We start from the raw sequence: 21,524 nt of genomic DNA, 5'->3' as shown, positions 1-21,524 counted from the left end.
CGAATTCCGATTTACCTAAAAATTTAGAATAATCCATGGCGCCAGGTCCGTAAGTGCTCGATGTGTTTCCCTTGGTTCCTAACAATAGCCTGACAGGTAATATCCACTGTAATAGGCCTCTATGAAGAACTGGGAGGGGAATCTTGTCCAATGCCCTTTGCACAGCTTTCCAAAGTCCTTCCACAATTGTCACACGCCGTTTTCCCAAAGCCCGCTTCAGCAATCCAAATCCACAATAGTGCATAAGACTTGCATCTGGAGATTTAACAAGTATTTCATTGAAATATATCACCTGTATACTACTTGCCTCCTCCATCTCCCTGTAGAACGCGAGGGATGATCATGAGGCCCTGTCCATGTGAATGCGCACCAGATTGGCGTCTTTTCCGTACATTGTTGGAATCTCATGTTCGTAGATCGGCCGCATTATCTGCTCCTGAAAACTGCGAATTTATTTTGCAGTTCTTCGCCACCCTACGAATCTTCAGTTTATCTCGGTAACAGTAGACAGTAACGACCATGAACCCTTTTGGGAAGGATTCTTCACAGACACTGACCCACCTTCTGATATTCTTGGCGCCTATCTCTCGGTACATGATGGCTCTCGGTTTGCCGCAGTCGGAAAGGTAAATCCATTCTTCATCGAGCGTTAAGACATACATCCACCTTTGTTTTGCCAGATGCCGCTCGTACAATTTCTGGGCATTACACTTTTGTTCCTTTTGGTGGCCATCCGTGAGAAGATGGCCGTGAACTTTCATGACATTTTCCAGCTTTAGTTGATGGTGTAATCTCCGGCTCACAGTCCCCAAAGACACGTCAAGACGATTAGCCATGCACCTTTGCGTTGCCGGATTTTCTTGCATTGCGATTTTCGAAGTTTCCTCTGCATGGTTGAGGTGGCCTTGGTGCATTCCCGCTTCCTGGGAAACTTCGTTGGTGATCCAAATGATGGAGCATAGTTGCCCTTGTACTTTTAAATAACAGTTTTTATTCCACTTAAACTGATGTTGCAACCATTCTTCTTGCACTGTTTTCTAATGACAGAAACACTAAAGTGGGCGTCATAAAGAGACGCAACATAGCCTTCCCAAAACCGGTTTATTTTGGGCGGCATTTTAGTCACAGAGCGGAAACCCAAACACTTGGAAGCAAATTTTACACAACACTGACAACAATGGTCCTGTTTTGTGCGTTACTGTCGTCCGCGCGGAAAAACAACTCCGTTTCCAGGAAGCCACGAACCAGGTCGGGTGAGTCCATTCTGTCTGGAAGGGGGAAGGAACGACATCGGCCAAACGTAGGCTGAATAACATCTATATATTTCAATTAAGAAATAGCATATTTCATATCTAAATGCTTTGATAAATCACACTTGAAATTTATTGTCTTGCCTCATACATTTCACCACATACTGAAATCGTGGTCCAGTTAAAAAAGTATTTCATTGAGGAAGACTGTATTTCCAAATATGAAAATAAATATTAAACTTATCTATTCTATATAATTTGCACAGAGATGTTTATAATTAAATAAATAAAACTTTCTACATTACATAACGTTAAAAATGAATATGGAATAATAACAACAATAATTATGAAGAAAACGTTTAATATAAATTTGAGTTCTATTAAATTTGTAAAAATATTTGAGTTGTATAGCTTGAATAAGAAAACGGTAACAGTAGAAAGAGTGAAATTATACAGAAAAGATCATACCATCAGCTTTGTATATTAATGCATCACTAACGAGAAATGTTCCGAAACATCACTTCGAATAAACAGGGATGGATCATTCAAAAATTATTTATTCAAATATTAATCCACTTTGAGAAAATTTTATCTTTTTTCCATCCTTTGATATTATTTTTGATAATGTATAAAACGTATTGCTATCTTTTCAAAAGAAAACCTGAGTCCCAAAGTCTTTTCGGAACAGGACTTCATATCTCAGTAAATTAATAGGTGCTAATTCTTAATTATCTAATTCTTACTGTTACGAACTAGAATATTAAATTTGTGTCAAACTGCTAATAGTCTGAAAAGTATACTTAATGGTTATACATAACTTACACATTTATCCCTATGAGCCTTTTCTCTGTTGGGGCAAAGATGTCTTTTCAATGTCGATTTATATTTGTATGATCTGTGACATTCCTCACACATATATGGCCTTGCTTCTGAATGGCTCACTAAATGGACATTCAGAAAAGTCTTTTCAGCGAATGATTTACCGCAAACCTTACAGGGATACGGTCTTACGTCTTTATGCATTAGCAGATGCCACTTCAAGGTAATTTTGCTTGATAGGATCTTCCCGCAAACCTTACAGGGATACCGTCTTACGTCTTTATGCATTTGCAGATGCCACTTCAAGGTAATTTTGCTTGATAGGATCTTCCCGCATTCCTTACATGTAAAATGCACTTTTTCGCTTCTTTCACATGAGTGAGTTAGTAAATGCTCGCTCAGAATATATTTCCGACTAAAGGATTTACCACACTCGTGGCAAGAATATTTTTCCTTAACAAAATGAGATAGGGAATGCCTATTCAAATAGGATCGTCTTATAAACAGTTTGCCACATTTATCACACAATATTTCTTTGTTACCACCATGTTTTACACTACATTGTAAATGTTTTATCAAATTCGATTTCTCAGTATATTTCGTCCCGCAATCATCACAAATAAACCCGGGAAGTTGCTTATCTGAAACATATTCACTGTGTGTTCGTGTATGTCTACTCAAGTTACTTTTCTGTACAAACGACTTCCCACATTCTTTGCATGAATACGGTTTTACATTCATATGAGCTCTCATATGTGTTTGTAAATATTCTTTCCGCTTGTAGGATGTTCCACATTCATCACAAAAGTACGACCTGTTAACTGAGTGTATTGCTAAATGTTTTTTGCATGCACTTTTTAGTGTAAATGATTTTCCACACTCTCCACAATAATACAACGCCTGAAGTGAACGTGTTGTCAATCGCTTTCGTGAGTTACGGGAATTCGAACATTCAGTACAATAATAATATTTCATTTCTCTGGAAGTTGAGACACTACGTGTTGAATTTATTTCGCTATTAAGTGATGTATCTTCAAACAAAGACGGTAAAACAATATGAGTTGAAGACTGTCTTTCTAATTTACCGCATTTCTGACACACATAAGATTTAATATTTCGACGTGCTAAAGACTGAGTTTCTTCAAGATCTCCACTTGATGAATTACTACAAAGCTGATTATAACCTTCTTCAAATGTACCACAAAGGGTATGTTCTTTGCCTTCAAAGGAAGTCCTAATGGATATAAAGAAAACAAATCATTGTAGAAACTTTAATAATATTGAAAAAGAAAGATGCGCACTTTCTTCCTAGATTAATTAAATTACGAATATCTAAAAAAAATGTTGTCAATTTTACTTCTGTTCCTAAATTGAATGCATCCTCCTTCAGATAACTATAAGAAAATTAAGGTCAAGTCAATGTATTCTTGTTAAAACCATGAAGCGATAATTTACTAATTATCGTACTAGCGCCGTACTTTAAGATTTCGGAGATAAATCTATGGCATTCTAAATATTCTTGATGGCCGAACTTTTCATCATGATAATCAAACTTTTGTTCCTATGGCTAAAAATATCCTATATATTTAACGTTTTAGAAACTCACAATGTAATGCAGCCCAACACTGCAATATCCGAAATATTATTAATATTATTATTATTATTATTATTATTATTATTATTATTATTATTATTATTATTATTATTATTAGTTAAATATGTTCCACATGACAACATAAATGCCATAAAATATGAAAGGTTATATCCATCCTTATTCTAACCTTCACACGATACTACTTTAGAGACCGCTGCAGATTAATTAGTGTTCTGTTACAGTAATGGAACAGATGCATTTACGTAGACATACAAATAAAAATATATTGACAGGAATTGTCTTGTACAAAAGTACTTCATGAATAAAATAAATACAAGACAGAGAAAGGAGTTCGGTTTGATGAATTTCTTAATTGTACAATGCTGCGTAGCCTATATTACCCATTCAGAGTACAAAGAAACTGCAACGGATATAGCTATATATGCACGAAGTACTTCTGTTACAGACATACGAAATCAATATATACCTATTTAAGATATTTGTATCACTACCTCTTGATACAGAACATTTAAAATTGTTGAGTTGGTTTTGAATTTAATGTCCCGTTCAGCAGCGAGGCTACATGAGAAGTGGATCTACTGATTAACGTGGAATCCGAACCACATGAGCTCCCGCCGGGAATCCAACCCGAGCCTCCCACGTCAAAAGCGCGTATGCTAACTTCTTAGCTACGGAGAGGCTCCCATTTAAAATTTTAAAGTACAGTTTTTTAAAAAAAAATACAAGGATTGATGATGCTTCTACGTAAGTTTATCACCTTTCAAAAAGAAAATAATCAAACAAATTGGAGATTGGAGAGGAATAAGAAATAATTAAAAATACAGAATGACTAGAATAAATGATTATTGCTGATAAGTGGCGATTGCTATCTGTACAAGTTCATATAAATATAACGAAAAGAAAATCATAATTTGTATTACTTACGGAACGAACATACTTAACAATATAAAACTAAAATTAATACACATTGCGACAATAAGGAAACGAAACTTCTTTATTTATTCATTGCTTGGAAAGTTATTTTGGTACTAAATATTTTCGTAGTGTTGAATTTTATCGTTAGCTTTGAAATATGCGCAGAAATTTACACCTTCGTGTTTTGCTAATGTGACGCACGACGCGGCCACGTAATGATAGTCATTACGATACCCTGTCACCATTTCAATACTGTAACAGAGGAAATATTGCGTTTTATGAGCTTTGCAAAACCTCCCTCAAAAATACTTGATATGAAAAAAAATTTATATATACGAGAACAATTGGTTACCATGATTTGAATTTCATACGAGGTTGATTTCTAGCAGGAAATTATGGAACATGATCAGCGGCCCGTCGAGTCAGACAACGAAATAATTAACATTGTTATGAGTATTTTGAATAATTGATGTTAATTTCATAGGATAATATCGCAACTCCTGGAGTAGAAATGGAGATTGTTTGGAAACTAATAATGAAGGACTTGAAGGAATAGAAGTTGTATGGACATTTTGGCCGAATTTCTTACTGAAGGAGCAGAAACGGAGGAGAATGCACCATTACTAGGAAACTTTAGATCGCTGCTGAAAAGAAGCCATATTTGCCGTAGAACCTCATGGTTTCTTCAACGCGTTTTGAACAGCAACCGGCAAAAATGCTTTCTGAAAGGATTCTGATAAGCTTCAAAGATCAAAATTTTCCAACCAATATAAAACAAATTAAGACATTTGATGTTATGTTTAAGATACCGTAGTTCAAATTGTTACATGGCCCTTCTTTTTCAATTTCGTGAAAATTCTGCTGGTGTTAGTTTTACGAACCAGAAATGTATATCTGAGTAGCTACTGATGAAAGCAGTTGCATAGAATTGAACGTAATGATTTTGTAACCTTCAGATCAAAACATGTGTCCACGCATACTTGCCAGTTGTTCCATAGGATTATTTTATTTTCAATATATTGAAAGCACGATTGAAAAGTTACCTTTTTGAAAATGTAGCAGTGATGAGGATCTTAAACAGCAATACAACGCAGGACTTCTATAGGTCATTTTATAGCATACTAGATTGTGTGAAGCTGCGTACAAATAATGAAGTTCTTACTATATATAAACTGAAAACACTTGGTCGAACTTCTTTACTTTTTGCAGGCCTAGATTCGTTTCCCAATTTCCGCGTTGTGTAATTCTTTCATTTTTTTACTAGCCTGTTCTATTCAATTAAATCAATTGACATTGGTATAGAAAATGAATACTTACCTTCTTTTTTCACATGGTTTATTTTCTTCTCTGACATTTGGGAATAATCCACATGGTGAAGACGATTCATTTTCACAAATGTTTATCTCCAAGTCATTTTCAGACCCAGATATTGTATCTGCTTTGATGTCCAGTTCTGTGCTCGTATCACGTGACTGTGCCTTTAATAGGGTTGAAAAAGGTATGATGTCATACTCTTTCACAAGTTCTGTGACTGCAGATGGTGATTCTTGATGTTCCTCTTTCAACACCTGAATTTCTATTTTCTTCAGATTCAATGGCTCTAGCTTAACGTAACAGTTTCTGCAACCAAATTTAGAGCATAGTACACTTTCTGTGAAGGAGGTTTCTCTTTCTATTAGATATCTATATTCCATTTTTAACTTGTATATCTTGGCAGGTACTGTCTTCAGAAACTTTTTAAAATAAGTTATTGCATTACTTGTAATATTGAAATTCACTTTATTGAACGCGGTTATTTAACTTGTATTTGATTCCCCTTCTTATATAAATCAATATTTTTCCGAAGTATCTGCGAAAGATAAGTTCTCGTTTAGTTAATTATATAAAAAAAAAAAAAAACTATTGTAAGTTAATATTGAAAATGAGAAATTAAGTAATTAACAATGTTTATTTTACGGTGAATGTTTAAGAAATACTGTAAAATATAAATGTAAGCTTATACAAAAAAAAAAATATTCAAATCTTAAATAATAGGATTTTACTTCCGGCAAATTCAGTAGCAAAATAAAGAATATATTTAATATGAGAAGCTTCAGGAAATTTGTTATTTTTACCATTAGAATATAAATATAAATTTACACAGATTAACTGCTCCTATGCCGTTAGAGAACTCCTTCTACACTAACTTTGGAATATTCATTCATAATACGTAAACCGAACGTATTAACGAAAATATAGAGTTTTGATATTCAAAGGATGTGAGATGTTATCTCAAACTATCAACTAACAATTTCTCTGTGCGAAAACGTAAAATAAACTGAAGAAATCTAAACAGAAAAAAATAATAACATTAAGCGAACAAAGGAAGAAAATGTGCAGCACGGAATACGTTAATAAAACGACATATAAAAGTACCATGAGTATTAAGGGCTAGCAGGGGAAGGTTCAATGGGCTTCCATAAATCCTAGAAAAAGAGAGCCACTATACTAATAAAACGACGGTGATTCTTTTACTCTCTCTGTTTGCTTTGATACTCCAGGACGACAATACCTATCAGTCCAGTCACTAGTAAAGAATTGAAATGGGAGCGAGATGGAAAAACGTAAGAACCATATAATCTCTTTCCTCTTTTCAATAAAAATTCTGAACTAAATACTATGTTCTGAAAATGAAGATGCACATTAGTAGTCAGTTTTCAAAAAAAGTGTTTTGAAGAAATAAAAATATGAAAACAGAACTAAAACATTGGGGGCTCATCCCCCTCATCGGTAACCTTGGGATGCTGAAAGGGACTGAGCCCCCAAGTTTCGGCGCTTATGTTCCCAAATATAAATAATGCGAACATTAGCTGAAATTTTGGAATGTAAAAGTACTAAGAAACAGTTATAGTCGCCGTTAAAGAAAGAAAAAAGCCCATTACAATTTTACATAAAGAATAAATGAAGACACATAAGCAAGTGAGGTTTTCTATACTCAGGTATTATTATATCAAATACACTTAAAAAAACACAAAATAACAATATACCAGGAAGTAACTAAAGTTAATACAGAAAGTAACATGTTACGGAAAATACAGTGGAGTCACGCCAATTCAAACTAATTTAGACCAACCCCTGTATTGATTAGGAGACATGGGGGTAGTGATGGGTAAATTCCCGGGAAGATATTATTCGGGAATATTCCCTGGGAATATTCCCAAAATGGGAATTTATCCGGGAATCTATGTACAATCAGAAACAAAATTGCATTCTATTACTATATTATGATTTCAAAGTTGAATTAATTTTTATATCACAGCATATTATTACTGTTGTCCACAGAGAATTCTTTAAAATGTATATTCTCAATTGGTGATCTTACTGTTAGCAACCCTAAACTATTTTGGACTGTAATTAAATCTCGATCGAAATCTCCCGGCATACCAGCAACAGTTCATGACGAGAATTTTGAAGCTAGTGATGGTCAGAGACCTGATCTTTTTAATAACTACTTCTGTAAAACATTTACCGCCTTTCCCCCTACAACCCATCTTCCCCCTCTCCTCCCCATTTGTACTAACACCTTATCAGACCTCTCTACCACCCCGGGTGAGGTTTTGGTTCTCTTGCAGTCGCTTTCTCCACATAGATCTCTTGGGCCCAACAACATTAGCTCTCTCTATCTTAACAAAACTGCTTCAGTTATTTCAGTTCCTTTATCCATCCTATTCAATAGATGCTTCAGAGAAGGATATTATCCCACCAGCTGGAAACTAGCTCATGTGACCCCAATATATAAATCAGGACTTAAAGATCAAGTATCCTCCTATAGGCCAATATCTCTTCTTTCTGTAATATCTATTATCTGCGAAAAAATAATAAAAGACAGGCTTCTCAAATTCGCGTCGCCTTATATTCACACTTCTCAGCATGGCTTTCTACCGAAAAGCTCAAGTCTCACAAACTTAAGTACTCTTCTTTCCTGTGCAGTTCAATGTATAAATAACAATACTCAATTAGATGTCATTTATTTTGATCTCTCAAAGGCCTTTGATTCTGTCAATCACATTCTTCTTCTCCACAAGCTTTCCAATAGGTTTAATGTACATGGTAAATTTCTCTCTTTAATCACCAGCTATCTAAAGGGCGGTAAACAGAAAGTTGTTCTTTCAGGGGTGACTTCTAACCCTCAATCTGTGATCTCGGGGGTGCCTCAGGGAAGCGTACTAGGGCCCCTGCTATTTGTCCTGTATATGGACGATCTCTACTCTCACCTATCAGTTAATCCTAGTGGCCTTTTGCTTTTTGCTGACGATTGCAAATTATATAGAGAAATATCATGTTTCCATGATATAATTGCCCTACAGGAAGACATAAATTATCTTGTAAACTGGTGTGAAATGTGGCAATTGAAACTTAACAGTAAGAAATGTGACGGTATTACAATTACTCTTAAAAAGTATCCTGTTCCCTCCAAATACCATATTAACGATTCCCCTATAACACATTCTGCCAGTCACAATGATCTTGGTGTCATCTTTGATTCGAAACTCTCGTTCTCTGACCACATCTCCTCAATAGTTAAGAAATCAATGCGTATGCTGGGGCTTCTTTACCGATTCACTGAACTACGTACTGTGGCATCATTAACAACATTCTATAAAACTCTAATAGCACCCAAAATCGAATACTGCTCTCCCATATGGGCCATGGCCGCACCTACACATCTCTCTAAACTTGACTCTGTTCTCAATTTCTTTATTGCAATAGTACGTTTTCGTGTTCCCGCACTTCGAATATTACCTAAGGAGGAAATTTTGCGATATCTTAATATTCAGACGCCGGAAGTACGCAGAAATAACTGTGATTTGAAGTTTCTTCATAAGATTGTAAATGGGAACCTAAGATCAGAAACCCTAATTGAACAACTATCCTTACATGTCCCTTCCCGCAAAACCCGGAATACCCACCTATTCCATCTTGCACGCCCTAGGTTGACAATTATACAGAGGTCTCTTTTTCACTGAGTACCCAACTATTATAATAATCTAACTAGTGAGGTGGACATTTTTTCGAGCTACCCGGTGTTTGAAAGAGCAATAAAACGCGTGCTGGCTAAATAATATTACTTGTGCACTCTTTGTTAATACTATTGATGTTACTGTTATTGTTTATTTTTTATTTTTTTTTCCCGGTTGTTAAAATTTCCCTGTGTAAAATGGCACAATTATGCTGTATCTGGGAATTTGTTCAATAAATAAATAAATATTTTAAATAAATAAATAAATATTCTGAAGGGTAATATGTTACTTTATTAACACTTTATTATATTTAGAGAGTACGCATAAATGTTCTATCAATTAAATATGTGTGGAAAAATTATATAGTAACAGTTTAAATTTATATGTAAGTGGATATGCTCAACTTGACTCTATTACTGATATTATAAACACATTAAATTTATAAATGTTATAAACCAATTAGATTGGGTAAATGCTAGAAAATACATGTCTCACCAGCTCATTTATCAACATTTGCGCATACATATTTATGTTCACAAAATTTGCAAGATACTTACTTATCTTTATATTTTAGCACATAACTTTGCCATAGACGACCTTTCATTCTACCTATTTCTCGAAATTCCATACGTTAATTCACATGTAAAAAAAAAAAGTCCGAGTACCTCTTCAGAAATTCGAGTCAGACACAGGAGACAGACCGACGTCTATTACTAATGGTGGTTCAGGGTTTATTAATAGTACTTCATCTCTATTTCTTCATAATTCTAAATTACTTTACAAAATGGTTCCTTTTCATCATTTGTAAATTAGTACTTTGCTAATTTTAGCTGTTCTTTAGCATTGGGGCTAGCTTTTGCACCTACTTTTTTTGCGATAGTCTATACCGATGCGGTTGTCTTATGGTTTCATACGTTAAATTACGTTACCAACATTAAATTCAGGCAGCATTGCAAAGCGAGCGTTAGCGAATGAAGGCGGGTTAGAGCCCCGAATGGCATGTTGTTTTCTATCTTCGTTACCAACAATTCCCTATCTTTTCTCACATAAATCACTTCCACTTACCTTTCCGTTTTGTATAAATCCCCTACTGCCCTAAAAAAAAATGTGTTCAATACTTTCTTGATTACTTGAACATCACTATCAAATCATTTCTTCAGAAAATCATCCTACATTTTGCTAGTTTTGGCCCCCAATACTAAACAATTACCCTAGTTTTAGTGCAAATGGAAATGGAACTTAAAAATCATATTATTCGTTATATAAAGTACCGTCAAATAATTTTAATTTTTTTAACCTCCAAGTTCTTTAAAACCTAGAAGTAAATCATAATATATTAAAATAAAGTATTAAGTCATATGGTTCTTATAATTTGGAAGATAAAGTAAAGAAATGGAAATGAATTCCTTCCCGGGAATTTATAGGTCAGGGAAAATACCCGGGAATATTCCCATTTTTAAATTCCGTTCCACCCGGAATATTCCCACTGCCCATCACTATATGGGGGCACAATGAAACAAAGGGTACAGTGAAACAAAGAAGTTTCCGCCAAGACTATAAAGTGGAGAGATCTGGTATTTCTGTGTTAGCAACATTGCACACATAGCCACGTGACATCTCAGTTTGTAAATGGTCGTCGTTAGTGGTAGTCACGTAAGAAGGAAAAATATGATTTCCATATCTCGAAGTAATTAGGATGTTTTACAAGTTTATTAACAAGAATATGTTTCATTTTGAACATTCATTAGACACAGTTTTCAGAAATTTATTAACAAGAATATGTGTCGTCACTGGCGTCTCTGGCATGTAAAATTTGGAGGGGACATCGAAGAAACTTTACTTGTTATTCTGTCGTTAGTAAATAAATTAAATTAGAATGAAATATTGAATATTTTGTACTTCAAAATATTGGGGGGACGCGACCCCCTCGTCCCCCCCGCCAGAGACGCCTATGTGTGTCGTTTTGAACATTCCTTAGGCTCAGTTTTACAAGTTTATTAACAAGAATGTGTTTCATTTTGAACGTTCATTAGACTCAGTTTTTAGAAATTTATTAACAAAAACATGTTCCACTTTACTTAAAGTATTTCTGTATTTTAGTTACATTTTGAATATATTTTTGTATTTTAAATACATTGTGAAACCACTGCATATGTAATTTGTCAGTGTGTTTCATTCTGCCCCGGTATATGTTTTATTCTACCTCCAACGTGAGGTACTATGAAACAGAGTGACAAGTGTTTCGTTTCTTAGAATATATCTTTCCAGTTGATTGTAAGACTGACTTTCACGTTCTTCAATCATGGACAAAGAACTAATCTATCCACTGGCGAATTTTTCAAAATTTTGTTCAATAAACAAGTACGCTACAGCAAAATTATTATTTTTGTTTCATTGTGCCCCCATCTCCCCTACGTGATTGTTCGGATTAGCCAGTAGGACAGTAAAATCGTGATTTGAAGCAGATGAACGAGTCTATTGTGTTGTAATATATAGCGTATATTATTTCAAGACACTCTTTCTGACTACAATACATGTACTGTACTGAAAAAATGTTAAAAATATCGAAGAAACTTGATTCCTGTATTTTTCCACGTACAGCACGTACAGTAGTTTATGAGACGATGGCGAAACTACACGTCGTCCAATATCCTCTCTTCACTATGATAAAAGACAATAACTGAGTTCATGTCTTGTAATTAGTAATACTAGTACGGTACTATGATAGATACTAGTACTGTACGTTTCAGTACAGTGGTAATTCTTACTACATTATTGTATTTCACTCATACTAAACCTACTAGTTTCAATATTGTACAATACGTACACTCTATTCTAATTCAAACTTTGTGTAATTGTCTTAATGTGGCATAAGGCCTAAATACAGGCATTAAAGAAAAAGAAAGCTGTATTTACCGAAAGTTTACTTGATTTTCTACGAAAACATGCACCTATATTCACCCTTTTAATTATTAATTCCCTAAAACTGCGTATTTCCGTCACAGAGAGTTCCTTCCGAATCAAGGGCGCCGGTGTCTCTCTAAATTTGGAGGGGGGGCATTCAGATGCAGAAAGTAGCTATATATATGAGCATTTAAGACAAATTGCATTCAAATTATGCCAAATATTGTATATTCGTAAAATACAATAGGGGCCCACAATAGAAATCGGGACCCCTGAACACAGGATCGGCGACCATTTTCCGAACATGTTCTGATTAACCGAATGTTCTGATTAAACATGTTCGGATTACCGGAACTTCACTGTACATATTTTTCTCATCGAAAGATATGTTACTAAGTAGATCACACATTTGACCGAAGTAACTATCTGAGCAAGAGTGCAAGGTCAAATTATGTAATTATTGCAAAGGATTTACTTGGTAGAAGAAAAAAGGAACTTAGCGAAACTGCTACATAAGTAATTACTACCAACGAATTACGAAGGAAATATAGTCACCGAATATATAAAATTAAAATTCAGTGAATTGTTACATATAAGCTGGCTTCTTTAGAACTTGGGACAATTTGAAGAAATTATATCACTGTAAAACTGAGGAAACATGAACATAATACGAGTTAGAATGACAATGGAAAGCAAATATTAAATGTCTTCAAAACAACATATGAATATCCACGTTTTCTCTTTGGTGCTGGTGTAGTTTTGAATCTTCACATTTTGGAATATTCACAAGTAAAATTGAATACTTTGCATGAAAAGAGATATTCATACCGACGAAATTTCCGCAAGAGACGGAATTAAATAGAAAGTGGTACAGTTGTATTTTAGGTTTACAAATGTACGGTTTCTAGTGTAAACTCAATTCACTTTACGACGGATAAAATAAGTGAGTGCATACGGGAGATGACTATATTACATGCTATTTTCTACCGGCGGTTTATTTCTGCACAGTGTTTAGAAGCTGTATTTAACATTTACGAGAGCGTTAGTATCATGAAACTGTTGCAACTACTGTTGGGGATTTTATCATTCCCAAAGTGTCATTTTTCCAGTACCCTCGCTTACGAGTGTATATGCACCATCGCTTACAGGCCTGCTCCCTTCGGACGCATCGAGCTCGTCCAAAGGTGTCACCTTACTCTAGCTCAGTTAGATAGCATTAGTTCTTTTCATTGACCACTTAGCACATGCTGCTTTTTCTTGCAATATCGTTTTAATGCATACAATAGAAAGCCGTATTTATAGGCAAATCGCAAAAGAATTGTAAATTTTCAGTAATTCTTGTGGTCCCCTTGAATCTTAGCTATGCCAAGTCAAGCATTTTCATGTCATGCACAGGAAATATTTTACGGGGCAATAAGTAAGTTAGTAAAAGAATTATAGTGTTCACCAGGGGTGTAGCCAAGGGGGGGCCCATCGGGGCCAGGCCCCCCCAAATGGTTTCCTGGCCCCCCAAATGACCAGCTTTTAAAACATCATAGTAAAATCATCTCGCTTCATTCATTTAAAAGTAACGAAGTTTATTGACAATTAATAATTTATGGTAAAATAGTATGGAGAAATATTGTTTTTCCATACCGATCGAAAAATAGTATAGTATCTCTTCCTTATACAGATCGAAAAATAGGATACTTTTTTGTGACAGCAGATTACACAATTTACTGCGATTTATATTTGACAGTTTGAAGACAAACGTTTTAACAAGATACTACAAATGCAGCCATAAAACAAACATACTAAACTGATTTGTAAGTACAGTATATTTTTATATGCTTTAACAAGTGTTTTAAAAGACATAGAGGATGGAAAATTTGGTAAGAAACGATGCTTTGGTTCAATTTGCATTTCATTCGGTCTCTGTTTTATTTCTCCTCAGTGTAATAAAGAATTATGTTTTTTAGTCACGAATAATAAATAAATATTTTTGTCAGGAAACCGTAAAGAAATTAAGTGAAATTTCAAAGAAAATCAGTCAAATTTAAATATAAAGGTAACCAAGAAAGGTTTTGTTGTTTTTTCACCCACCACCTTCCAACCTCGATATGTCACCTAACCTGGAAGATCAAAAATAGTCCCCATCAACATCGACGACCTTCTGAAAACGTTCTGGAAGGCCATGGAATCCATCGCGGTAGAACTTGGTGGGCCGTGAAACGAAGAAAGTATCAGGTGCATTTTGGACTTTTACTAGGGATTTGAACTGGCGTCCTCTAAGGCGATTGTCCAAAGAATGGAACAGGTGATAATCGGACGGTGCAATACCCGGGGAATATAGTGGTTGCAATATTGTTTCCCATCCAAGGCGGAAAATGGTGTCCTGAGTCATCCTAGCCACGTGGGACTTAGCGTCGTCGCGTAAACAAGGATCCATTTGCAATTCAGAAGCGATGGCTCCAGAGTTTTGAGGTTGTGTTGAGCACAGCTCAACTACTGACACTACACAGTTGCATTGATACTCTAACCAGCTGGTAGTGGTTCACGATGCACCAAACACACAGAAAGACCTTCTTCTGGTACAGTGCTGGTTTCGGCTGTTTTGAAATCGGTTCATGGGATGCTAACCAATGATGACGGACCCGTGGAGCTTCGTATAGGACACACTTTTTATCATATGTCAACGCCCTGTCCAGAAATGGCTCCGAAACAGTAAATAAACACAGGCGACTGCCGCGTTGCCTTCTGGCCCGGAGTCAAAATATGTGAGACCCATCGACCCAACTTGTCGTGCTTCACAAGGTGATGGATGTGCAGCCGAATGGTTTCTCCACACACTGAATTGTAGTCCCAGTTCCTCTTTGTACGTACATGTGTTGGTCTTCTGGCACGTGGTGTTTTCGGGTGTTTCGTCATCGTCCTTAAACTTGTTAAACCATCGCTGCACTGTCCGCGTCGTCACGACACCCTCACCAAAGGCCTGGCATATCTTCTGTCCCGCTACAGCGGCGTTTGACCTCCATTTGAACTCGTTCAGCATACATGCTCTTATGACGCTCTGTGGATGTCCCATGTTCCCTCTGTCTTTATGCAAGTTCACGGTGTGTCTGAATTGTCACAACCAGGTAGTATGTTGGATATACCCACACCAACAACTGAAGTTCGCCTTATCTCCACTCGCATTCAACTCATAGTGTGAGGTCCAATGAAACACAGACCTCCACGAAAAGGGACAAAACTTTCTTGGTTACCTTTATAGTTATGCACAAAAGTACAGCGTTTTGTCCCGGGCAGTAGTTCTTGATTAAGCATAATAAAAACTATCTTGAATATAATTTATGGATAATAATAATAATAATAATAATAATAATAATAATAATAATAATAATAATAATAATAATAATAATAATAATAATAATAATAATAATAATAATAATAATCTAAAAGTGTTTTTAATTTTCCAGCTGGACACCAAAATTTTCCTTTCTTTCAGGCCTCAAAAACACTAGCAGCAACACATTTGTTTTGGCTTTGTACATTATAGCTGGCCCCCCCTCAAAAACGACGGGCCCCCCTACACAAACCTGCTGGCTACACCCCTGGTGTTCACTCAAGCAGATGGTTCTACCGAACAGAAAATTTATACGGAAAACATTTTTCGTAAAGAAATGAGAGTGTGAATAAAAGTAATTAGTGTCAGTGAACAGCATATTGTAATGAATTTTGAGTGATATCATTGTATGTGTAAGCGTGCTCTTCCACTATCCTCGTTTATGCGTAAATTCATTGTCGCTGACGCGCCTATATATGGACGCAGGTCCTTTCCTGACACTGTTAGGTAGCATTCATGCTTTTTACTGGTCACCTAGCACAAGTTGCTACGTGTTTTATGCGCATACCATATGTCATCACTGTATTTATACTGAGCCCTCCTAAAGTCAACCTTCAATTAGTAATGGAGTTCCTCATAAAGTCAATGGCTTGGTAAGAGAAATACAAAAGTATTTCCTAACCTGAAAATGTAGGAAATGTGTCAAACTTTGGTAGAACCGTCTATTCGAGCAATGGCGAATTATATTTTTTCAACATTTATTTTGAATGGTGCGCCAAAAGTACCGTCAAATGGGGTGAATAGAACCAAAACTTCCAGATTAGTTTTGGATTTATTCGTACGATAAATTAATCAAATAAACTGAAATTTCTTAACAGTCTTATACGGCTAAAGTGTTCAGAGCAGAGACAAAATCTTTTACTGAGTTTGGCAACACTGAAGTAGACGGCAGCAGCGTTAATGTGTTACTGACCTTCTACACAGTAATCTGGCGCTCCTCAAACTTTCTTCGTAAGTAAGAAATTTTAATTTTTGCTACATTTGAACATATGCCTATTTTGTAGTTCCTTTCTATATGTAACGAGAGTCATGATAAAAGTTTAACTTTTGTAAATGATTTCTAATTAAAATTTAATTTTACTGGGTTATTGTTATGATTTTTAATTAGTGGGGTGAATAGAAACATTTATTGAGGAGTGGAAAATTCTTGACGAGCGGAAAAAACGTCCAGATAAGAATGAATTAACCATCCCTAACCAAGCAGTACACCGACGTTGAAAATACGTTTTATTTTTGGTGTAAAACATCGTAAAATACACCTAACACGACGTGATTTACACGTCTTTTCCCACATACAAATGTCCGGCAATATGACGTTTTTTATACGTCAGAGAATATGTGACTGTGCTACTTGAGTAACGTCGAATTTCCAATTCTTCTGGAAAAAATGTGACAAACTGAAGGAGTAAAATATTAGGGCTGGATTTAAAAAGTGTGGAATCTTTCCTTTGCCGCAGTGGTGTACGGAAGGAGTGGGCCCTGGCGGCCGAGCCCCCCACCCCCCGCCCGCCCAAGAGGTTCCGACAATTTACTTTGGTGCTATGATGTTTAAATTTTTTTCTCCTAAGAAACAGCAATAGCCTTCCACGTACTCTATTTCAGAACGTTACATGTCACTAAACAGTTTCTAGACAAGCTGAATGAAAGAAAGGAGGGGTAAAAAGAGATTTTCCTTTGATGTTTTGGTTTCATTCAAATGAAGATTTTTTTGAGGAAAAAAATGTTAACAGGAGAGGGTGGAAAACAATAATAAATATTTATAGCATGTGACTATCTCACAGCAATATCTGATGTTTGATCAATTAGAGCAATTCAAATGATTTGCTTAAGTTAGACGATTTCAGGGTGTTGAAATAAGAACTTCTTTTGCAATTGCAAAATGTCGCAAAACGTTTTACAAAAGTGGTTAAAACGGTAGAAAGGCAATTGTGTTAATTTCGGTAAGGAAATTGTGCAAAGAAAGCAAAAAAGAACGGAAAAAATCTAAACAAGATATTAATTCAGAGCAAGACTCGCAAAAAGTTTTAGAAAAACGCCTAGAACGAAAAAAATGATAGTAGTTGTGTTCAAAAACAGCAATTGAGAAGCAACGAAGAAATATCTAGAGAAGTCAGCATTTGAGAAAAAAATATAATAATAATAATAATAATAATATATATAACACAAAGGCCCCACAAGCAACAATCCTGGCTACGCTACTGCTTTCTCGAGACCAAGTACTGAGGATACTGCCAAAAAGAGACACTAAACGAGAAGGGACAGAACAGCAAAAGGCAGCGCAGACTGTAGACCATTTCCTTGTGTATCTTCTCAAGAGCATGCGAGATGATGAAAAAGTTAAACAACTGAAGAAGAGAGTACGAATAACTAACTGTGGGGCCTATGGAACCCGGAGGTTCAATGCCGCGTTCACAAAAGCTCTCTACTGACTTCTATCCTTAGCCAATTGGATCCAGTTTCTACTTTGTATTCCTATCTCTGCGAGATCCATCTTAATAGTGTCCTCCCATCTGCGGCTAGATCTTCCTAATGGTCGTTTTCCGATTAGTCTTGTAACACTAAAGGATAACTCATTTTATCATTAGTTAAGAAAAAATTTAACTTTTTAATTGAATCTCGTATAAAGGCAGCTCTGAGAAGTTTCTCTTCGCAAACAGACAAAAGTGTATATGTATGTGTGCGTCTTTGCGACGCAAAAAATTCTTTCATTTCTCGAAATATGGTTAGTATAAAATATACCCCAAAGGGGAAATCTACTCCCTCTGCATTCTCAACCACAGTGCTTCATGGCTAATTTTAAATATTACGTTATCCTTTACGTTGCGTTGGTGGATGCGAGCACCTCTGTGAGGAGGGACTGGCAACAGTGCATTCAATCTGGCTGGAATCAGAACAAAACAAGCAGTTTTGACAGTGGCTCGCTGCGTCAACATATTTAAGTCTTCAATGTGAAAATTACAAAGTAATTCTGAAAACTGTGGACAAGAGCAGGAATAATTACAAAAAGTGTGCCTTCATTTGAAGAGGATGGACAGGAACCAACTCATTCAGAATAGTTACGGTGGCAAGGGTGTCTCCCCGGGGAAGAACTGTTCGCGTCGCGCAAAATCAGGGGCTTCAATAAACTTAAAATCGTATAGTTAATATAAAACATAGTTGTATAAAATGTGTAAAGAAAACATTTCAATTGATAATTTTTAAATGTGGATGTGATCAAAAAGTTGTCCAAAAGTCCAATTTAAAGTGTATTGTTGATACGGCTTAATATTCTGCTCTTACACAGGGGTACACGAGCACGTTCTGGTCTACGAACTTTGGGTTAAACATGTCGGAAGTATGCTTGTAACAGGTAAACTTTGTGCGTGCCTCTAAGTGAATCTTGCAAGGGTCCGGTATGCAGTAAATTACGGTACTATTGCCTGGTTGACTCGGGTGGGGTGTAGCTGGGGAGATTCGCAAGGTAAACCATAGTGCAAGGTGTATTAGTATCCTTTGTAAGCTAACGGAGCAGTACTCTTCCTAACCACTAAAGCCAAAATAAGGACCGGTACGGAAGCACCATACAATCATTCGTCCACCAGCCTGAATTTAGATGATGGAAGTAGCGAAATGCGTCAAACAAGGCAACGCTAGACAATGACGTTCTCTCATTGGGACGAAAACCAGTGACCGCTATAGTCTAGCAGTCAAGACTTTGAAAGCGTTTCTACTTTCATCCATTCTAGCTACATGACCTGCCAACCTAAGCCTCCTAGACTTCTCGATCCTAGCAATGTTAGGTAAACCGTATACGTTATGTAGTTCCTCGTTATGAAGTTTCCGCTATTCCCCATTCCCGTTCCTCTTGGGTCCGAATATTTGTCTCAGGATCTTGTTCTCAAATATTTTCAGTCGTTGTTCTTCCCTCAAAGTAAGCGACCATGTTTCGCAACCATACAAAACAACTGGCATGATTACCATTTTGTATATTTTATACTTCAAATTCCTCGACATAATTCGCGACGACAAGAGATTTTGAACCGAAAACTAACACGAATTCCCTGCTTTTAAGTCGACATTTAATTTCTTCGTGAATATGAAGAGAGTACGAATAGATGTTTCTAGTAAGAGTTTCGGTTTGTTTTCTCGACATGATACATCTTCACCATATCACAACGAAACTCAACCTGGGCCCTCATACTCCGACAGCGACGGAACGGATCTATCACAAACAAGGAAGTTGATACACGTGCAACGCTCGTCATTAGAGAGCTTAGACGATTATTCTCTTCACGACAGTGACAAGGATTTAAATTTAACCCGCATATTGTCGGAAGGGGAGAAAGACAACACTCCAGATGATGACGAACTAAATGATGCTTTTCTAAAAGCTGGCGATTTTGATGTGGTAAAGATTTATGGGAAGCTAAAATTACCCAAACGCGAAAATGTGTACATGGTCGATATGTGGGACTATTTTATAAGTCAGCATTAAAAACAATGACATTTTCAGAAACTTCTGAAGAATCATTCTTACTACATGAGGATATTGTGACGATTCTGTCGGCTTCTATTAGGAGTTCGTCAGCATGCTTTAAGTATATAATAAGTTTCCCTGGTGATTTCAGTGTTTTTAAGTCTTTTTAAAATATCAAAACTATATGGTCGTTTGTACCTACTTTGCTCATTGTATTGTTTTATAAGTTTGTTACTTTTGTAATACTGATCCTATTGAATTTATGTCTTGCAGGTATCAAGTAAATAGTTCATTTCAACAAATACACTGTTTCCTTTTACCTTTCCAATAGTATAAAAGAAACAACAATGAAAATAAAGTCATTACTTCTATTCACTCCTACCCACGGGTTGAATAGAAACACAAAGAAAAATCAAGCTGAAGAAAAGTGGTGTTGATAAATTAATATGACGTTTACTGAATTTCATCGGCAAATTAAGACCGTCTTTTTGCAATAATCCAATACGCGAAATCTCAATTAGCACTAGACTTCTATACTATATACTTCTATACTTCTATAGCCAAAAATGAGTTTCTATTCACCCCATTTGACGGTACACCTACACGTTCTTACCTTTTACTTGGATCACCTTTTACGAGTTCACGAACAACATTTGCAAATCACTTGTTATTTAGAATATATTTTTTTACACTTCACCAAACACTATTCCATAAAATAACCATTCTTGTCTTGTATTAGACCATTATCGATCAAAAAGGTACGTGCACCATCCAGAGATCATGTGTGCTACAATAGCTAAATTGTCTTATATGTACCTCACGGGGAGGATTTGTTATTGAGAAACAGAATTGAATAAAATACAGGACACAATTAGAAAGAAAGGGCACAATCGGGAAAAAGGTCAACGTCAGGAAAAGGTCAAAATCGAGAAAGATGTTCAGATAGTGAAAGAAGGCTGAAAGCCAAGTTGAACGGGGCAAAAATTTAGAGAAAAGCGGGAAGTGTAAAATGAAAAGAAAGTATAAAAAGGCGATGTATGTACATGTAGATATAAAATAAAATGTGAGTGTAGTGTAGGCGTATAGGAAATCCCACTCCACTCTCTTCCTCACAGCACACGACGCACTTGCCGTAACAGTCACTGTTGAACTCAAAATAACCTTTAGGGGGGGCGCGGTGGCT

At 36.0% G+C, this 21,524-nt stretch overlaps 1 protein-coding gene across 1 annotated transcript; it reads right to left on the bottom strand.

Moving 5' to 3' along the window:
- Positions 1–1,594: 1,594 nt before the first annotated feature.
- LOC145683561 (uncharacterized) lies at positions 1,595–21,082 on the bottom strand. Its single transcript, XM_081754909.1, has 3 exons — positions 20,955–21,082; positions 5,917–6,448; positions 1,595–3,303 (listed from the first exon to the last, which is right to left on the bottom strand). The coding sequence occupies exons 2-3, from the start codon at positions 6,291–6,293 to the stop codon at positions 2,058–2,060; spliced, it is 1,623 nt and encodes a 540-aa protein (XP_081611035.1). The 5' UTR covers positions 6,294–6,448; positions 20,955–21,082; the 3' UTR covers positions 1,595–2,057.
- Positions 21,083–21,524: the final 442 nt, after the last annotated feature.

This window comes from Thermobia domestica, chromosome 4, assembly GCF_964235325.1.
Source record: "Thermobia domestica chromosome 4, izTheDome1.hap1.1, whole genome shotgun sequence".
Lineage (NCBI taxonomy): Eukaryota > Metazoa > Arthropoda > Insecta > Zygentoma > Lepismatidae > Thermobia > Thermobia domestica.
This window is presented reverse-complemented; position numbering and strand designations above follow the sequence as displayed.